The following is a 20851-nucleotide window of genomic DNA, read 5'->3' as shown; positions in this document are numbered from 1 at the left end:
ATAACATTTTAGGTGAGTACTGCTTCCCAGCACATCTAAACTCTGTGATTCTTTAGTCATGACGCTCAAACCTAACAGAATCACGTGGCTCTGTAGGGTGGAGAATGGCCAAGTACCAGTTTTATCCTGATCATTATTGGCATTTCCACTCATGTTTAAATATGTTCTAAATTGCCTCCTCCCTGGAAGCCTTCTCTTGGCTGCAGCTTGTACAGTAAATAAACACGGACTTCCACAGAGATGAAGCACGCTTGCTTTCTCCCTCCACGCTGTCCTGGACTGTCTTCCACATCTGTGTATGCAGATCCATTGATACTTTTTAGCAGTTGTGTGACAGCAGTATGTAATGTGACAGAGTGTAGGCGTACTGCCTTGCTTCCTGTTTTTCACTACTGTAAGCCTGCAGTGAATACCTTTGTGTGTAGTTTGTGTATTTGTAGCACACTCTAAAATATTAAAAAATTTAAAAACTCAGTAGTGGTGATAGCATGAGGAAATTGACACGCTCATATACTGGTGGGGTGTCTAAATGGGTACATTGCTTTTGGAAAGTATTTTGGCATGATATATTTTTCATAAGCATCAACACATTATACCCCTGCAAGAAATAATCCAAAAAACGAAGAAAGTTATCTACAAGATATTCATTGCATGATTATTTCTTTTTTTTTAATAGTGTCATTTTATTTTATTATTTTTTTAATTTTTAATTTTTGTGTTTTTGTCTTTTGAGGAAGATTAGCCCTGAGCTAACTATTGCCAGTCCTCCTCTTTTTTCTGAGGAAGACTGGCCCTGAGCCAACATCTGTGCCCACCTTCCTCTACTTTATATGTAGGACGCCTACCACAGCATGGCTTTTGCCAAGCGGTACCATGTCCGCACCCGGGATCCAAACTGGCGAACCCCCGGCCGCCGAGAAGTGGAACGTGCGAACTCAACTGCTGCACCACCGGGCCGGCCCTGCATGATTATTTCTAATAGCCAAAAACCGGAAGCAATTTAAGCATCTCTGAACAGGAGAATGCATGTGTCAGTATTGATACTTCCACTTTCAGCAATTAAACTGCTGCACAGCCACTAACAGAGACCTTCAGGAAGGGCAGCACAGTGACAACTGCGATTTCAGTAGTGCTTTGCCCTTCACAGAGCACTCGTGTAGCCCATACGCTTCCATTGATTGGGGTGAAGAAATTACATCAGAATCTATCTGCACTGACATTAGAATCTTGTAAAGATTAGGTATACAAACAAATGAGGATTGGAGAAGAGCTCATAAAGTTGAACTTAAGTGATCATTGCTTTTTACCTTTTCCTGTTTTGAGTTAAATTTTCCCCTTTTTTAAAAATGTAAGTAATGGTGTTGGGATAATATTGTGGTAACCTTTGACATGACTGTCACTATTGGTCTATGTATTAATAGAGAATATTGGTTAAAGTTCTCATCAGTATGCAGTATTTTTTAAGCATGAATATCTGACAAAAGCCAAGCAGTCTCTTCCCAGGAAAATGCTCTACACACGTGGACAAACCATAGAAATGCTGTACACACGTCGACAAACTATACAATTTCAGGAGGTTCAGGGCCAGCCCCTCGGCAGGGATCCACGTTTTGCACCTGTGAAACTTAGTGTCTCCATCCACCAGAGCCCCTCAGAGCCTCCCTCCTCTGGGGGCCCATCTGCACTCACGCATTCCAGTAAGCAAGCATTTCTAAGCTACAGTTGCATACTAGAACTGTTGTGTGCAGATATACAAGTTTAAGTGTAAAATCATACCTTAACACTGGTGAATGATAGGAAGCAAAGCTAACCTGGAGCCAGTGACTGTTCATTGCTGGGCCTGGGCACTCTGGTGTTAGCTCTTTGGGTCTCCAGTCCAGCCCTGGAGGATGGTTGCACTGGAATCGTCTTCAGGGAAACCGAGGCTTTAAGAGAAAGCCTTGAGCCAGGCTCTCACTGGGCAGAGCTCATCTGCTCTAATCAGGGATTGTAGACTTCACTGTGTCCCACCTGACTTGAGACCCCCTTATCTCTGTTGACAGGAGCAGAACCCTCCCAATGTCCCTGTGCCAGCCCAGGCTGCCAGCGGTGGGGCGCAGCCGCCCACTGCGTCTGTGGCCAGTACTCACAGCAGCACCCCCTATCTCAGTAGCCAGCAGCAGGCAGCTGTAATGAAGCAGCATCAAATGCTTTTGGACCAGCAGAAACAGAGGGAGCAGCAACAAAAGCATTTGCAGCAACAGCAGTTCTTGCAAAGGCAGCAGCACCTTCTGGCAGAACAGGTAAAAAGAAAGGTGGAATAAAAGCCCTACCACCCTTACCTCTGCCTGCCTCCCAGGTCAGCACAGTGGCAGCATGTCCACTGTTCAAGTGCTTTGCCCTTTTAAACCCCTTTCCAAGAGTGTGGCATTTTTCAGACGGTGGTGGCCTGTGTCAGAAACAGCATTATGTCACTTAGGGGGGATTAATGGAGGCAGAATCTGTGGCTAAATGTATTGGGAACCTTTTTCCATGACCCTTCTTGGCCTCTACCAAAGCACTAAGCCAACTGGTCCGCTGGTTCCCTGCAGGGCCCAGCTTTGTTGTAAATATAGTTTGTTATTATTTTATTTATTTATTTTTTTTAAGATTTTATTTTTCCTTCCAAAGCCCCCCGGTACATAGTCGTGTATTTTTAGTTGTGGGTCCTTCTAGTTGTGGCATGTGGGATGCCGCCTCAGCATGGCCTGATGAGCACTGCCGTGTCCATGCCCAGGATTCGAACCGGTGAAACCCTGGGCCGCCTCAGCAGAGCACACAAACTTAACCATTCGGCCACGGGGCCGGCCCCAATATAGTTTATTATAAGCCAGAACGTGAAGCAGGGAAATGAAGATGTCCCTGAGGTCCTAGGATCCTAGAATCAGGACCAACAAGCCCCCTCCAAGTCCTGCAGTTTACCTAGTTGGTCATCAAGTGTAGCGTACAGGCACCAAGTACAAGAGTTCTCAGGATTTTAAATTACATCTTTAAGACAAGAGAAGAACTAGCTGCCCAGAGGATAAAGTTGATTGAGGATGACTTTAAAACCCACATCACTGCCTCAGTTCTGCCATTTTTTATTGGGGTATAATTCATATGACATACAATTCATCTATTTAAAGTGTACAATTCACTGGTTTTTAGTATATTCACAGACTTGTGCAACCATCACCACAGTCAACTTTAGACCATTTCATCACCTAAAAAGAAACCCTATACCCATTAAAAGTTTTTGCCCCATTCCAGGCCTAGGCAACCACTAATCTACTTTTTGTCTCTGTAGATTTGCCTGTTCTGGACATTTCGTATAAATGTATTCAAGGTTCAACCATGTAGCCTATATCAGTACTTCCCTCCTTTTTATGGCTGAGTAATATTCTGTTGTATGAGTATGCTGTGTTTTATTTATCCATTCACCTGTTGATAGACATTTGGGTTGTTTCCCCTTTTTGTCGACATAGGTTTTCAGTTTCATGAGTGTTCTGCCCAGGGATGGAATTGCTGGGTCGTATGGTAACTCTTATGTTTAACCTTTGGAGGAACTACCAGACTGTGTTCCAAAGTGGCTGCACTCTTTATGTTCCCACAGCAGTGTACGAGGATGCCAGTTTCTCCACGTCCTTGCCACATATAGTTGGCTTTTGTTTTTTGTTTTTTGTTACTTGTTTTTTTTTAGGAAGATTAGCCCTGAGCTAACTACTGCCAATCCTCCTCTTTTTGCCAAGGAAGACTGGCCCTGAGCTAACATCCGTGCCCATCTTCCTCTACTTCTATGTGGGATGCCTACCACAGCATGGTGTGCCAAGCGATGCCATGTCCTCACCCAGGATCTGAACTGATGAACCCTGGGCCACCGAAGCGGAATGTGCGCACTTAACTGCTGCGCCACCAGGCTGGCCCCATATAGTTGGCTTTTGATTCTAGGCATCCTGGTGGGTGTGGAGTGGTGTATCACTGTGGCTTTGATTTGCATTTCCCTGATCTGCCCTCCATTTCTTTAACCTGATAATACCACCTTTTTTTAAAATCATCGTTCCTTAGACCTGCCCCCTCCTTCTGTTTTATACTGTTTTTGTAAAATCCCCCAAATGAGATCACCAGCGTTATCTCCACAGGAGTCCTTCTGTGAGTAACAAAGTTAGGTAGTCCACTTTTCTCTGATTTAACTCTGTTTTTGTTTTATGTGCATCTTATTGTTTTGTTCTGTTGTTGGCATTTTCTAGGAGAAGCAGCAGTTCCAGCGCCATCTGACCCGCCCACCACCCCAGTACCAAGACCCGACACAGAGCACCTTCCCACAACAGGTCGGACAGTTCACAGGTGAGGGGCATCCGAGGCGATGGAGTAGGGGCAGGGGAGGCAGGCACCGACAGAGCAAAGGTCTGGTCCACTTGCGCTGAGTTCCTGCTGTCTGCCTAGCTTCACGCTAGGTGCTAAATGGATTTACTCACTCAAGTAAATTCAGTCTGCCTAAGGAGCCTGGCTTTCTAGTTACCCCGCAGGCCAGGAAACAGGGTCACTGAGGCAGACTGCTGTGGCTAAGCACTTTGACTGGGTCCCTGGCTATACATTCTTCTGAAGCAAAATCGTTTCTTTTTTTTTTTTTTTTGAGGAAGATTAGCCCTGAGCTAACTGCTGCCGATCCTCCTCTTTTTGCTGGGGAAGACTGGCCCTGAGCTAACATCCATGTCCATCTTCCTCTCCTTTATATGTGCGACGCCTACCACAGCATGGCTTTGCCAAGCGGTGCCATGTCCGCACCCAGGATCCAAACTGGCAAACCCTGGGCCGCCGAAGCAGAACGTGTGCACTTAACCGCTGCGCCACCGGGCCGGCCCCTGAAGCAAAATCATTTCTAGTTGGAGAATATCTTATCAATAGGAAACAGCTTCTGTAATTCTTAAGAAAGTTCTTTGCTTCTGCCGTTATCTGTCTCTTCAAAAAATGACCCTCTCCTATTTTCCAGATAAGGAGAGACAACGCACTGTGTGGCCTTACACTTCTTCCTGTTTGCTCACTTTGGTGTCACGAGTGGCAGCATCAGAAAAGGGCAGGAAGCACTTTGAGGTCTTAGCTGTCATGTCTCAGATATGCAAGGGAACCTGACTGCCGTTGCTCAGGCTGTCATTCCAGAAATACATAGATTTTAGTTGACAGGTGCAGTAAAATGTTGTCTGTACCTGCCTTCCTAGCTCTTCTTGGAATATCTTCAAAACGTTTCCTTTCTTGGTCAATGACTCTCACTATAAAGTGTCTCAGAGAAGCTGACTACAGCTGAGCATTCTGGAGGAGACTAGATGGAGTTTTATGTGTGTGCTGAGACTGTGGAGTCGAAATCTGCAGGCATCTCAGAAGCCTGGGTCTCAGCCAGCTCTTCTGCCTTCACCCCCCGTAATGTGGCTGTGGGCTGTCAGTGGGAGTGAAACAGACTATTTCAGCTCTCCTCTTTTCTTCAGCCCAGTTTTCAGTTAGGTGCTAGTAGAGAGAGAGAGAAGAGAAACAAAGCACTGAGCTGTGGCCAGCCCTGGGACAATCACTCTCCTACCCACAAAAGCTTGTCTCAGTGTTATCACTTGTGCATCTGTTGCTGAAGGCAGAGCCCCAGACAGCAGGTTCCCTGAGGACGGGACCTCTCTGTCCTCCCGTTCCCTGCTATCTCTCCAGCACAGCGCCTCGCACAGAGCAGGTGCTTGGGAAACATCTGCCAACGTCAGTCTAGACTTCTCCCTCCCACGACCACCTTGTTGTTCTGTGGTGTAAGGAATAGGAGCTCACATTCTCCCTCTCTTACCCCCTGTGCCACATTGGAGGAGCCCCTCACCTAAGTGATTTTAACAGCTCTGCCCAGCAGAGTCTAAACCACAATCCTGGTCCAGTGACCCTTTGGCCTTGCAGCTCTTTCCTTCACGTGGCAGCCGCAGCTCTTCTGGATCTGGCCAGGACTGTCTCTTCAGTCTTAGCTCTAACCAACTGGATGCTTTCCCCACACCCCAGCCACAGAGTCCCCACAGAGACTGCCTTCCGTAACTCTGTGCCTTTGCACGTTCTTTTCTCTGTTTAGAATACTGTTGCTCTAAACTATTAATTACTAAACTTCTACGCTTTTAAAACCCAATATATTTGTCATCATCTCTCTGAAGCCTTCTCCAAATCTTCCCAGGCATTAAACCTTCAGTCCCCTGCACTCCCACAGCCTGCTGTCCAGCCTTTGTTGGTGTAACCCTGTCACACCACATGGAGTCTGTGCTTCCCAAAGGCAGATCCTAGATTGGATCCGTCTTGGAGTCCCCAGTGCCCAGCACAGGACCTACCACAGAGCAGAAATGGGGTGGGCCTTTGAAAGGTGAACCGAGTCCTCTGGCTTGCCCTCCCCTTGGGCTTTGCCCCTTCCTCTCTGCCTGTCTTAATCCCCTCGTTGCTCCAGACAAGCCTCCATTTCACCCTGTGGGAAACCTGCTGCCCCTTGGCCCCCAGTGCGCTCTTCTTTGAGGTTCCATTGACCATGAGATATCTTGGGTTCTGATTTTGCCTCTCTTCCCTGTAGGGTAGCAGCTGCAGCTTGGGTCTTGAAGGTGTCTCCACAGTGGTGGTCAAGAAATGCCAGCTTGATTGACAGACTCTTCTCTGTCTTCTAGGGTCCTCTGCTGCCATGCCTGGCATGAACAACTTGGGTCCATCTAATTCCACCTGTCCTCGAGTGTTCCCTTCAGCCGGGAATCTGATGCCAATGGGCCCTGGGCACACTTCAGTTTCCTCTGTCCCCTCGAACTCAGGCCAGCAGGACCGAGGTGTGGCTCAGTTCGCTGGCTCCCAAAGCATGCCACAGAGCAGCCTCTATGGCATGGCCTCTGGCATAACCCAGATAGTTGCCCAGCCCCCGCCACAGGTCACCAACGGACATGCCCACATTCCACGGCAGGCCAGCGTGGGCCAGAACACCTCAGTTTCAGCTGCCTATGGGCAGAACTCTCTGGGGAGCTCTGGCCTCTCCCAACAGCACAATAAGGGAACCCTGAACTCTGGTTTAACTAAGCCACAGGTCCCAAGGGTGTCAGCGGCCATGGGAGGCCAGAATCCCTCATGGCAACATCAAGGAATGGCAAACCTGAGTGGCCAGACCCCAGGGAACAACACTGTAAGCCCCTTCACTGCAGCCTCCAGTTTCCACCTGCAGCAGGCCCACCTGAAAATGTCCAGCGCGCAATTCTCCCAGGCGATGCCCAGCAGGCCCATGGCCCCCATGAGCTCGGCAGCTGCAGCGGGATCCATGCTGCCCCCTGTGAGCGCACAGCAGAGGACCAGTGCCCCTGCCCCAGCACCTCCCCAGGGAGCTCCGCAGCAGGGCTTGCCAGGCCTGAGCCCAGCAGGGCCTGAGCTGGGAGCCTTCAGCCAGAGCTCCGCTCCACCGATGGGCGGCCGGGCAGGGCTGCACTGCACCCAGGCCTACCCCGTGCGGACCGCGGGCCAGGAGCTGCCCTTTGCCTACAGTGGGCAGCCAGGCAGCAGCGGGCTGGCCAGCATGGCTGGAGATGCCGACCTGATCGACTCCCTGCTGAAGAACAGGACTTCGGAAGAGTGGATGAATGATTTGGATGACCTTTTAGGGCCTCAGTAACAGCAGAATTTGTGGTGTTTTCAGTGTTTATACATCCTGTATTTTTGTTCTCAGATTCAAGAAAGAGCAAGTACTTTGGACCAAAAGCACAGGGCCCAGGGAGCTGGACGGGTAGAGCCAGAGCCCTGAGGCTGAGGCCCGGCCCTTGCCAGGACCTGCGGGGCCCGAGGCTCTGAGCCAGCAGTTGTGGTCTGTTGGGCTGGCCCCAGCCCCTCTGCTGGCATCAGTACCTGGTATTGGGACAGCAGGACAGGGTTCTACAGGTGGTTTTCTATCCAAGTGACCAAAACCAACAGTAACGACAGTGAAGCCCCACGATGTCAGGCTTGTAAAAGTCTGCTGTCATGTTGATCAGTCCAAGGTTTCTCCACGTGCCCTAGTGTTGGGGACAGGTTCTGTTGAAACTTTATATAGCAGAACTATTTGCAAATTGTAGCATAGAAAAAAATTTTTTTAAAAAGGTTTTAAAACAGATTAGGATAGGTGGTGGTTTAAATTGATCAAGTGGCATTGGGAACCTAGGGTTTCCTTTTGATTAAGAGCCTTTTTTATTCGTGCTCTTTGTCAGCTTTCAGGGGAAAATGAGGGTCACTGGAAAATCATTTGTGTAAGTGCAGGCTGTGACTGCATGTGCCAAAAAGGAACAGGATGCCGTGAGATAGCAGAGCGAGTGACAGATCTTTCCAGCAGCTCCTCCTCCTTCTAGAACGCTCTTCTTCCAGGTTGGCATTTACCAGGACCTGCCAAGGACCTCCCCAGGGCGTTGGTAGTGGGATCCTAGGCAACCCCCAGGCTAAATGCTGAAATGGCATATTTGGGATTCCTATGTGTTCTTTTGTTTGTAACTTCCCGCCATTTGCAGTTTCTCTGAAAACTTACATTTAACATGTTAGGAAGGTGGTCATTGTTGAGTTGCGCACAGATGTCTTTCCTTCACCCCATCATCAGTTCCCATGTCCTTTCTTCCTGCCTCTCCTCCTTTCTCCAGCCCAAATGGAAAACCTCTAAAGCAAAGATTTACTAGATTGGAGGGGAAAAGAGAGAGTCAGTGAAATTCCTAGGGGGCCCTGGCATTGTAGGGAAGAAGGTATCCCATCCCCAGAAAGGAAAGGTTTGGGGGAGGGAGAAAAGAGGTGGCCCCATTTGCAGGGAGTCTGCAGGCCTGGTCAGAGAACAGCCTTCCGCTCTGCTGTACTACTCCTTCCACTCCCATACCATATGACTTGCACTTTTTAAAGAGAATTGCTTTATAACACTAATACATCTTTTATAAAGATTCAAATGGATTTCTCTCTCAATTAGTGGAGTTGACTAAGCTGAGAGTCCACAAAGCAGGCGATTACCTGTGGGCTATTTGTGGAAAGCAAAGACGGAGAGAGCACTTCGGTATAATAAAAGCAAAATGGTAGCTCAGGGTGAGACCCTTTTAAACAGTGTTGGAGAGAAGATAGTACACTGAATAGAGTGGCTTATATGCAGAGTGGTCTCGGAGAAACCACAACCCCGCTTTGTTTTCCCTGGAGCCTCAAAATGGATAATTCAAGGAGTATCGTATGTAAAGAATTGAGCCAAGGAACATATTCACACAGCCAGCCTGAATGGCTTTGAGGGGGTGAAGGGTTGTACACACTTCGGTAATTATTTTGCACCAGTAGTGCCTTTCATGGGGGTACTTAGGCCCTCAGATCCTCTTCTCTAATAGCCATTTGCCACCACAGGTGGTGTTTGGGCCATTTCCCCTTTAAATACCCTCCCTGCCTTGCCCAAATGCTGAGTTTAGCTCTCAAAGAAGGGAATGAATCATTAAGCCAGTGAAGACTCCACCCTCTGAGTGAGTTCCCCAATCTGAAGGGGAAGGAGGGTGACTTCAGTAGGTTTTCTACCAAAAATAGTGGGCTGAAGGCTGGTGATGGGCACTTCCTCCTCTCCTGGTCTCCCTCTGGCTGCTGCTCACCTCTGTCCTGGGGTGCTGTGCCTCCCATCCCAGGGAGGACTGCCCTTGCCTTAGTCCTGAGGCTGCCTAGACAGCAGGCTGCTCACTTGCTGCAGTGTCAGAGCAATAAAATGTGATGCCTGGGGTCCCCCCAGGGAGCTGCCCGTGGCTTTATTCGCGAGTCTGGTTTTTGCGTGGGCAAGGGAGGAGGTGACTCGGCTTCAGCGCAGATCCCCATCTTCCAGGAACCATGACTCAAAAGGGTGCTCGGACTTTTGTTATACACATTCGCTTTGTGTAAATAAATGTTTACAATTTTCTATTAAAGATGGAATAAGCGTTAGAGCTTCTGACTGTATATTTTTTACTTTTATAGATTTTAAAACTATGATCCTTTATATATGTGTTTTGGGGGAGCTATGATAAGTTTTATGGCAAACAGTTGGTATTGTTAACTTTTTATTGTCATCAGAATACATAAAAATCCTATTAATCCCCTTATTCTTCTACTTCCCCTAACTCTGGTATACACCAAAAAGAAATCTTTACTTTCCTTGTTTTATCATCATAAAATAATAAAAATATTTTGCTAGTATGCAACTGCCCGTGTACTTGACTTCCCATGGCCATGCCAGCAGGTAGGAGCTGGACCTGGCCGTGACTGCTTTGTTTGGTGGTTGGCTTTCTTTTGTGATTTAGCTGCTTTCTTATTGCGTGGTGGTGGCGGCCGGGGATTTGATTTACCTCAGAGTAACTTCTGTTGTGTGACGACAGCTATGAAATGAGAACTGACGTTACTCAGGGCCACCAGCCTCTCCCCTCTCTGGGGCTCACCTGTGTCCTTGTGTCTGACGTGAGGGAAGTTGGACCAGGTAACTCAGGGGTACTTTAGGTCCCTAGCAGATCAAATGTTTTACTTAAAGCTCTTAGGGTTACCCTCAAAGCAGTTCTCCAGGTCATATTTCGTCTCCCTTTTATTGTGAAGAACATGGGCTCTGGCGCATGCACCCAGCCATTGCTGTCAGTGTCAAACTGTGAGGGGGCATGAGATGGTGGCAGAAGCCACTCCAAGGAGCCTGGAAAGCAGATCTCAGTGACGTCTCACCTTGGTGACCATGGGCTAGCAGTGGGTCAGACCTGGAGAAACCAGAGTGCCTGCAAGGGTGGGGAAGAGCAGCCTTCCAGGAGGCGAGGCCAGAACTGTCCTGTGATGGAATTAACTGTGGTTGTTCTAATGAAACCTAAATATAGCCTTGTATAGGAAGCGCAGGAAAGGAAAAACTCAAGACTCTGTGAAGTCTTGGCTGAAGGTGTGCAGAAGGGCTGGGGCGGGGTGGGGGACAGTTCACCCTCACCAGTGATCAAAGAAGCGCAAATTAGAACGAAAATGAGATGATTCTGCCCATCAGAGGAGTAAAGGGTAATCACCCTCTGCTGGCTGGAGTGGAGAGGCAGGCTCCTGTAGAACTTTGTGGGGAGAAATTTTAAAGACGGCGTCAAGCTCCTCAAAATGTTAATGCCATCTGTCCAGCCCAACAATTCCAACTCTGAGAAGCCGTCCTTGAAAATAATTCTGGGTGCAGAAGAAAGGTCATAGCACAGGTGTTCATAGTGGCACGGTGTGTGACTGCAGAAAACCAGGAGAATCTAAATAGCTGTCAAAGGGAGTGCATTAGGTAAATTGTGGTACTTCCATCTGATGAGATATGATACAGTTATTTTAAACATTTCTAAATATTTATGAAGTAACTTGGAATGATGGTTTTATTGGGCTTCGTGTTATCAGCCAATAGAAAAGAAATCTGGCTAATAAAACCCTAAAAATTCCCTGCTCCTAGCCTGTTCTTAAGGTTAGCAGGTAACTCCCAGATCAAAGGATGCACTAAACAGCCAGGCCTCAGGAGGGGCGAAAGCCAGGCAGTTCAGATCTCTGGAACTCGGTCACCACCCACATCTGTTGCAGGCCTCCAGCTGGGCTCTTGGGGCGATGGAGGCAGCTGACTCGGCAAATGTTTACGGAGCACGTGCCGTGGCCAGGCATTGCGCTAGGAGCCAGGGACTAGAGGAGCAGCATAGGAGGGCTCAGGCACTGTTCCTGGAGTCTGCAGTCTTGTGTAACATAATCATCATAGACAGGGCAAGATGATTTTGGAGTGTTAAGTGTCAGGGAGAAACTGAAACAGGGTGAGGAGATGGAAGGCGCTGGGGCTGAGGGGATAGAGGGGAACCCCAAGATGACTTTAGATATGATGCTGAGGGCAGGCCCCTCCAAGGAGACATTTAACTGAGGCTGAGTGCTAGAAAGGAGCCAGCCTCCCGTGGCCAAGTGGTTAAGTTTGCGCACTCTGCTTCAGCTGCCCAGAGTTTTGGCAGTTCGAATCCTGAGCGCAGACATGGCACCGCTCATCAGGCCACGCTGAGGCGGCGTCCCATGTATCACAACTAGAAGGACCCACAACTAAAATATATACAACTGTGTACTGGGGGGCTTTGGGGAGAAAAAAGGAAAAGTAAAATCTTTAAAAAAAAAAAGCCAGCCAGAGCTCAGGGGAAGAGCAGTTCACGGCCACAGGGACAGGAAAGGAAGTTCCCAAAAGGAAGAGGGGTGCTGTTAACAGGAGGAATGCTGAGCAGGCAAAATTAACAGATGCCAACGTGTGTGAAATTAAAAACACGAAGGATGTGCTGTTGCATATAGTGGGGGAGTGGCCCTTGCCCTGCTATGGGGTGCCTTGAGCGCAGCAGTGTCTGCAATATGGGCCTGCGCTACCCCGGGGCCTCTGCCAGGCCAGGCTAAAGAGACACCCAAGGTAAGACTGGATCCCATGTTCAACCCTGGGGTTGGACTGCCCCTATCATCATCAGCAGCAGCATTATCAATAAGGCAGCCTTAAGGCCAGCTGGCTGATGAGGGCCTGGAAGTGGCATTGTGGCTGTAAAGCTGTTGAAAGATGTAAAGTGGTGGTTGCCTGTGAACTTGGTCCAAGGCTAGTGGCTGAATTCAACTAAAAGTTCCAGACACCCCCCAGGCCAGCACAAGCAATGGTGGGCGATGTCTGGGAAACAGACCTGTCCTCCTGCACACAGGATAAATTTGCCTTACTGGACCTTTCCCCTTTTGTCTTCGAGCTGGTAATGCACCTGCCACTTTTCAGATTGACTGGGCTTATGTTTCAAAGGTAATTTGCTCTCTGAATGGTTGCAAGAGCTGGGCTGTAGACTCTAGTCAGTGCATGCAGACCATTTCATGAAAATTGGAAGAATAACTTAAGACCCTCAACCAAAGTGGAAACCAGCTTGACAAGGACAGAACTCATGGATCCACCTCATTATCAATGTCCTGGAATGCAGTCTCTGAGAGGGGAAACCTGCATGAGGAAAAGGAGATGCTATCTGCCACAGAAAGCAGGAGACATATGTCAGTGTCCCAAGGGGCATGGGGATGCAGGATTCCCTGCTCTGTCCTGTGTGGCCAAGTTGGAAGCCTTCCCCGCTGAGGTGACAGGCCCCGTGCAGCCGGCACGGGGGGAGCAGGGCGCATGTTAGGGCGTCACAGGCGTCCACGCAGAGGGCTCCTTTGTCCCTGTATCTGGAAAGCAGAACATTTCAAGTTTACAGAAGGAAAAGAATGATAGATTCTTAAGTCATGAAGGATCTAATTCCACTTGATGCAGCCGAGATGAGCGCTCACTGGACCCCCTTTGGATTTATCACTGACACCGTCAGCACCTCTCGTCTTGAATCGTACGGTAGCAGATTGCTTCTCTACTTTCCCAAGCACCCAGGTGCTTTTCTCCAACTCGGGGAGGAGCCCAACTACATAGTCACCTTCAAAGTCAAGAGCTGCAGACATTGCTGTCCCTCCTCCTGTCATGTCACCCTCAGAGCTGGAGACCTGAGGGAGTCTTAGCTCCAGAGTAGTAAAAAAGTCCAAATCTGCTTTATTGATTACATTCCCCCCACGCCATTTCTTCTTTTTGACACTGGCTTGTGCAGTAAAAGACGCTTTTCTGAAACTCTGCAGCTGCCTCTCGTTCCTTCCCTTGAGCCTGTCCTACCCCACCTGCTCCGTTATCCTCGCTCTCCATCCAACCTTCCCATGGAATCATAGCCACTCCGTGGCATTATGGGAAGACCAGAGCAAGAGAACAGCGCTCCCCTCGGGACGAGGGTGGGCCTGCTGCCCCTTCAGGGCCGAGAGACTCCTTCCCCCACACGCCAGGAAGTTGGCTGCTGCCAGCTCACAGCTGAGTCTTGCTGGGACTTGCCTGCAGTGGAAGGGAGCCGCCTTGCCCATGACTATGCCCCCTTCCCAGGGGCAGCCCACATCTGGAGACTGCTCAGTATGGGAGTACAAAGGCCCAGCCCCTTTCCGTAATTTGGGACATCTCCAAAGGGCCACCGCAGCTCCCCGGTGCCTGTGGGATGGTCTGATGCCTCATGTTGTAACCGCATCTCAGTTCAACTGTTCCGTGCCCAGTCCAGCCGCCCTTCCACACTCACAGGTGGCGTTCCTTGTGTGCTGACCCCCGCTGAAAGCTGCTTCTGGGGAAGCCAACCTAAGAGGGTTGGAGTGAGGAGTGCTCTCAGAGCCAGCTCTGCACTGGGAGCTGCCCAGCAACAGGAGCCCCATCGCTGGTGACCGTGGGGTGGGGAGAGCTGCTGGCCTGTTGTCGTTTAAAGCCTTTCAGCATAGCGATACTGGGATATGATACTGGAGAAGGGAATGCAATATCCTAGGCCTCCAAGAAGTTTAAAGGAAGGAGTAATTATAAGAACTATGGAACAAAAGACAAAAAAGTGTTGGTGGGGATGGAGACATGGAACCCTTGTGTACTATTGTGGGAAAGCAAATGGCGCAGCCGCTATGGGAAACAGTATGGGTGTCCCTCGAAAAGGTAAAAGTAGAACTACCATATGATCCAGCTATCCCACTTCTGGGTATTTACTTATTCAAAAGAATTGAAATCAGGAGCTATTAGCACTCCCATGTTCATTGCACTATTCACACTAGCCAAGATGTGGAAACAACCTAAATGTCCATCGACAGATAAATGGATAGATAAAATGTGGTATTTACATACAGTGGAATATTATTCAGTCTTAAAAAAGGAAATTCTGCAATATGCAACAACATGAATGAATTTTGAGAACACGTGAAGTGAAATAAGCCAGCCACAAAAAGACCAATACTGTATAATTCCACTTATATGAGGTCGAATTCAGAGAATCAAAGAGTGGAATGGTGGCTGCCAGGGGCTGGGGGCAGGGGAGATGGGGAGTAGCTAATCAAGTTTCAGTGAAGCAAAATGAGTAAGTTCTAGAGATCCACTGTACGACAAAGTCAAGAAGACTCTACTGTACACTGAAAAATTTAAGAGGGCAGATCTCATGTTGTCTTCTTACCACAATAAAATTTAAAATAAAATAAAACAATAAAAAAATTCTGGCTTCAGAGGGCTGTCCCTGGTGGCCATCCATGATGCATTGGAGAAAGACAGTGAAAAGCCAAGGATGAATATCACTGACTCCAGGCAGAATGTGAAATCAGAGGGCCTCCTTGGCAGCCTGTGAGAAGGCCAGACAAAGCGGCGGGGGTCAGGCCAGGACTTAGGTGTTCAGAACAAAGGTTGAACTTTGAACCCACCAAGTCTGCTACACGAAGGTCACTGTCCTGGTTACGAAGGAGTGGGACCCTGACACTCGAGATGGAGACATCTGATTGATGCCCTAGAAAGCCTTGAAAGCACAGGTCCGCCTGAAACCTCTGGGCTTGCAGATGCTGCCCGCTCCTCCCTCTTAAGGGCTGGTGCTTTCCTCTTGCTTGAAAATCACACACAGGCCTCCCACTCCCCTTGGGATCTGCCCCCCACCTCCCCTCCTGACCAATAATGAGGGTCATGTGATAACATAAGCCGGCTGGGGAAGTGCTGGGCCTGCCAGTAGAGGAAAGGGCCGATATGCTGAAGGCCCTGCAGGACCTTGCCAGGTAGCCCAGCAGGAGCCCGGGGTGTGTATGGGACCAAGGGGGCTGGGGGCGGGGGGTGGCGCTCTAAGAAGAAGTTGGTTCAGGGACAGCTTATCCATGTGGGGGCACCCTGCTTTAACACAGGACTTATTACCCTGGATGCAGCACCCCCAGGAAACAGTGCTCATATGCTGCCACTTGGCTCTCGGAGCTGCCCGTGCTAAGGGCAGTAGAAATGCAGGAGCTGCTGCAGCTGGCAGCAGAGGAAGGGGTCAAACGTTCAGTGAAGGGCATACCAGAACAGGCATACTCCGTATTTGTGACGGGCCACAAAACCTACTGACAAATGCGTCCTGCAAGAGGACTCAAAGCACATGCCGTTTACCAAAAAGAGAGGGTGCCTCGTAGAGGGGCACCACATGACTGAGAAACTGGGTGGCCGTTCCTCCAAGGCCCAGACTGACAGCAGAAGATGTTGTAATAGAACCAGGCTCCCTGAGAGCAATGGGGTTGGGAAGATCCCAAAGCAATAGGGCCAGGTGGCAGCATGGACCTTTCAGAAGCCTGGTGAGAGCAATTATCGAAATCAGCAGCCAGGTTGGAGGACCCAACCCATAGAGAGTAGGGAGCTATTAACAGATCCTGGTGTAGCCTGGGGCAAATAGCCGGGAGCTGACAAGGGATTGGCTTCCTTATACAACTGGAAGGAATCAACGCTGGATCGCTGACTGGATGGCTGAAGGAAGCTGCCCCAAGACGGTTACAGAACATCTCCCAGTTTCCAGACCTGAGGTAGTTCTCAGACTCAGAACCCCTAGACCAAAGAAGAGGCCGGATCCCATTAGGGAGCCCTCTCCAACATCACCATGAGCGATGCAGTAATGACTCTCCCGGTCCTGCCCAAAGAGACCTATGGCCGTTTACTCGGAGAGACATACCCTGGGCAGAGGAACACCTAGATTGTTTTAGGGCCCTCGGATAGGAGGTCAGAGCTGACACTGATAGCTGGGGTGCCAAGTGCCATCATGGCTCCCCGGTTAGGTTAGGGGAGTAAGAGCCAGAGTTCTGGCCCCGGCCCAGCTCACGGTGCGACCACTGGTCCACAGCCTTGCCTGGTCATTCCCTGACCCTGATGTTTAACCGTAATGGGTGCACTTGACCATTGCAGAGCCCTCCTTTTGGCCAAGTGGAAGCCTCTGAAACGGCTGCTCAACCAACAGACTAGATGAAAAGCATTGTTGCATTCTGGAGGGAAAGGCAGAAATTAGTGCCAGCCTAAAAGCCTGTGGGACGCAGGGGTGGTGGTCTCCTCCCATATGCCCATTTAGTCCCCAGTCTGGTCCCTACCAAGAGCAGATAGTCCCTGGTAGATAACTGTGAACTACTGCAAACACACTAGGTCGAGCCCAGCTTGCAGCTGCAATACACGTCAGCCGGCCTCTGCATGGCCCTCCACTGTGCTGGACAAAGAGGCCCAGCTATGGTGGCAGTGGTGGCGCTCTGCACAATCCCAGCAGCTCCACATCACTGCTGAATATCCACCCTGCCAGGGACAGAGACCAATGCCAAACCTCAGCGTCAGCCCATCCCTTGAGGAGACCAACTAGCCACTTGGTAACACACTGGTCCCTCCCACAATGGAAGGGGCAGTGATTCATCTTTTCTTTTCTTTTTTTTTTAAATCTTTTCATTTTGAAATAATTTCAGACTTACAAAAAGAAGTTGTAAATAGTACAAAGACCTCAAAAGCATTATGCTAAATTGTGACAGACACAAAAGACCTCATATCGTATGATTCCCTTTGTATGAATGTCCAGAAAAGGCAAAGTGATAGAGACAGAAAACAGACGAGTGGTGGCTCGGGGCTGGGGCTTAGTGGGGTGGGGAAGACATTCTAAAACCAGATTATGGCGATGCTTGCACAACTGAGTAAGTTTACTAAAAGTCATTGAATTGTACAGTTAAAGTGGGCAAATTTTATGGTATGTATATAAATTATACACCTCAATAAAGTTTTCAAAAATAGTACAAAGAATGCTTGTACACCCTTCACCTAGCTTCCTCATATGTTAACATCTTTTATAACAACAATGCAATTGAAACAAAGACTGTTAGCTACTCAACAGATCTTATTCAAATTTCCACAGTTGTCCCGTAAGGCCCTTTTTCTGCTCCAGGATCACACTGCTCTGAGTTGTCGAGCCTCCTTGGTCTCCGCCATGTGCGGCAGTTCCTTAGGCTTTGTCGTTTATGTCCTTGGCACCAGCCATTTACAGCTCCCAGAATGCACAGAGTGCAGGTGGAATCACTTTCTTCCTTTGTGGAAACTGCCTTCCCAGGTTATAATCCTCACCCTGGCTGGAGTAAACTCGCCTTCTGTCTCATCTATAGAATGGTTATTGATTATTTTACATCAAAATTTCCTATATATCATTTAATAAAGAATTATAGTAACTGGTTTTTATATTTTTGTATTTGAATCGAGTGAATGTATTAGATATCTAGAAAATTTTTTTTTCTTTTTAAGATTTTATTTTTTCCTCTTTCTCCCCAAAGCCCCCCGGTACATAGTTGTATATTCTTCGTTGTGGGTCCTTCTAGTTGTGGCATGTGGGATGCTGCCTCAGCGTGGTTTGATGAGCAGTGCCATGTCTGCCCCCAGGATTCGAACCAAGGAAACACTGGGCCGCCTGCAGCAGAGCACATGAACTTAACCACTCGGCCACGGGGCCAGCCCCATAGAAAATTAAATTTTATAAAATCATATTAAAAAATTACAACCACAGTATTCTTTGAAACTTCCTCTGTGATCACATAGTATTAGAATAACCCTAAATGCCCATGCTGGGGCCTGCCCAGTTGGCATAGTGGTTAAGTTCACACTCTCTGCTTCTGCGGCCCAGGGTTCACAGGTTCGAATCCTGGGTGTGGACCTAGCACCGCTCATCAGGCCATGCTGAGGTGGCGTCCCACATAAAATAGAGGGAGACTAGCACAGATGTTAGCTCAGGGCCAATCTTCCTCACACACACACAAAAAAAATAATAAAAAATAAAAATAAATGCCAATGCTGCAGGATTGTGAAGTAAACTCTAATACCCCCCACCATGGAGGCCCTGCAGCTGTAAGAAAGGATGAGGACAATCTCTATGAACTGGTAGGATGTGCTGTCCAGGATATTTTGCTAAGCAAAGTGCAAAAGAGTATGGTGGGGCTGGCCTGGTGGCGCAGTGGTTAAATGGACATGTTCTGCTTCTCGGCGGCCTGGGGTTTGCCGGTTTGGATCCTGGGTGTGGACATGGCACCGCTTGGCATGCCATGCTGTGGTAGGCGTCCCACATATAAAGTAGAGGAAGATGGGCATGGGTGTTAGCTCAGGGCTGATCTTCCTCAAACAAACAAAACAAAACAAAACAAAGAGCATGGCTAGTACCTGCCTTTTGTGTAAGGAAGAAGAGGAAATAAGAAAATCTGCGTGTGTCTGCTCATTTGTGCAAAAAGAAACACCGGGAAGATAAACCAGAAACAGAAAGGATAAGTTACTAGAGGTATGGGTGGGGAGGGAATGGAAGAATAGAAGGAATGGGATGGGGCAGACGCTTCTCTGAGCGGATCTTTGGAAGCATGCTGATGTTTTACATTCTCAAGAAAAGAGTAAATAAAATCAACAAGGATGAGAGGGGAAAACCCTAAAATTGAATATAAACAGAAACAAACAAACCAAACAGAATTTCAAGTGAATAACATTTGGACTACACACGGTCAGGCTGAAGACAAGAGGAATTCTAAACTAATACTCAACTCTAGTTTGTAGGTTTCTGGAGTCCTGCGTTAACCACAGAGACTCCTGTCTGGGCAAACAAGTAAAAACATCGCGGATAACGGGAGCTAGAGTTTTCACTGTTAAAGATAGTTGGAGTTATAAATATGGACAGGAGGAAGAATAGAATGAATCCTGCAGTTTTAGATTTAAAACAAAAATCTCAGTGCAAACTCATGGTTTTTAACATGGATAGAGATATATGTGAGAGTATGTATATAGCCCTCTCTCTATATGTATATGGATAAATACATACACACTATACATATATATATACACACGCACTCACACAAACGTGTATGTGTATACATACACATGTTTCCCAGTCTCTCCACGGAGCGAGCATAGAAGCAGTGACACCCTAGTGGCAGTAAGCGCACTTGGGCCCAGAGCTTGGTTTCTAAATACTGTTGTTCACTAAAACGAACAGGTCTTCTTGTCCTTGGTGGATTCCAGACCGGGATAAGGGAAGTACTTAGATGCACTCTGAGACTCTTGTTGTGAAAGAAAATCAGGAAATGCTCTAGGAAGACAGGGGCATGTCACAAAGATACAGGAGCCAGCGTGAAGGGGTACCCACTGCTAAATCGGGGATAATACGGACATCAAAATAAACAATAATGATAAAGAAATAGAACCCATTGAGCAAAATAAGGATTTATTTCTTTTTTTTTTTTTTTAACTTTTTTTCCCTTCTTCTCCCCAACACCCCCCAGTACATAGTTGTATATTTTAGTTGTGGGTCCTTCTAGTTGTGGCATGTGGGACGCCGCCTCAGCGTGGCCTGACGAGCTGCACTAGTCCACGCCCAGGATCCGAACGGGTGAAACCCTAGGCCACAAAGCAGAGCACGTGAACTTAACCATTCGGCCATAGGGCTGGCCCCAAGAATTTATTTTTAATTTAAGAATTTATGAATCCACAATGATCAAATAAGGAAATGAGTAGAGGAGAAGGGAAAGTTCTTTCTTACTAATAAATGTACAAAGAATGATGGAATCAGAAAATCACCGTTTGCAACCATCACTAATAATAAGTGATTCAGGCAAGAATCACCAATAGTTGTTAAAATTAGTGGGTGAAAGTTTGAGGAGTAACAGACTTTTTACATAATCTCAAAGTATAGCCCTACAAAGATACTTATGAATTTCAATGGGAGAAAGAGTTACCTTTGTCAAAGATAAACACAGCCGGACATTAGGTAAGGGAGGCAAAAATGGAGCAAGGAGTCCAGCAGAGGCAGGGAGTGAAAAATTACAAAAAGCAGGTGAGAGCATTGGTCACTGTCAAGGTGATCTGGCCGTTCTCTCTGCTAATGGGCACTTCCTGACGTTAGGCTTCTCCCCTCCCTCAGAGAGCGGGAGACAGAGGCCCTGGCCTCCCTGTGAAACCGGGGCTGCTTGCTTTAACTGTACTCGGTTGTCTGTTTGCAAAAGCAGTTAGACAATGCCCTCCTAAAGCCCGCCCTCCGGGGAGCATCTCCACCTGGGTGAC

General features: G+C 48.2%; 1 protein-coding gene across 3 annotated transcripts in view; it reads left to right on the top strand.

Annotated features, from left to right (window-relative positions):
* Window positions 1–10164, top strand: part of MAML1 (mastermind like transcriptional coactivator 1) — a 37782-nt gene extending 27618 nt beyond the window's left edge. For 2 of the 3 annotated variants that reach the window (XM_070570077.1, XM_070570078.1), the window contains 3 exons: window positions 2043–2282; window positions 4245–4341; window positions 6657–10164. In XM_070570077.1, coding sequence (XP_070426178.1) covers window positions 2043–2282; window positions 4245–4341; window positions 6657–7636 — 1317 coding nt within the window. In that variant the 3' untranslated portion in view covers window positions 7637–10164. The remainder of the gene's footprint in view (window positions 1–2042; window positions 2283–4244; window positions 4342–6656) is intronic. The other variant, XM_070570079.1, reaches the window with a different exon arrangement.
* The last annotated feature ends 10687 nt before the right edge of the window (window positions 10165–20851 follow it).

This window comes from Equus przewalskii, chromosome 13 (assembly GCF_037783145.1).
Source record: "Equus przewalskii isolate Varuska chromosome 13, EquPr2, whole genome shotgun sequence".
Taxonomy (NCBI): domain Eukaryota; kingdom Metazoa; phylum Chordata; class Mammalia; order Perissodactyla; family Equidae; genus Equus; species Equus przewalskii.
This window is presented reverse-complemented; position numbering and strand designations above follow the sequence as displayed.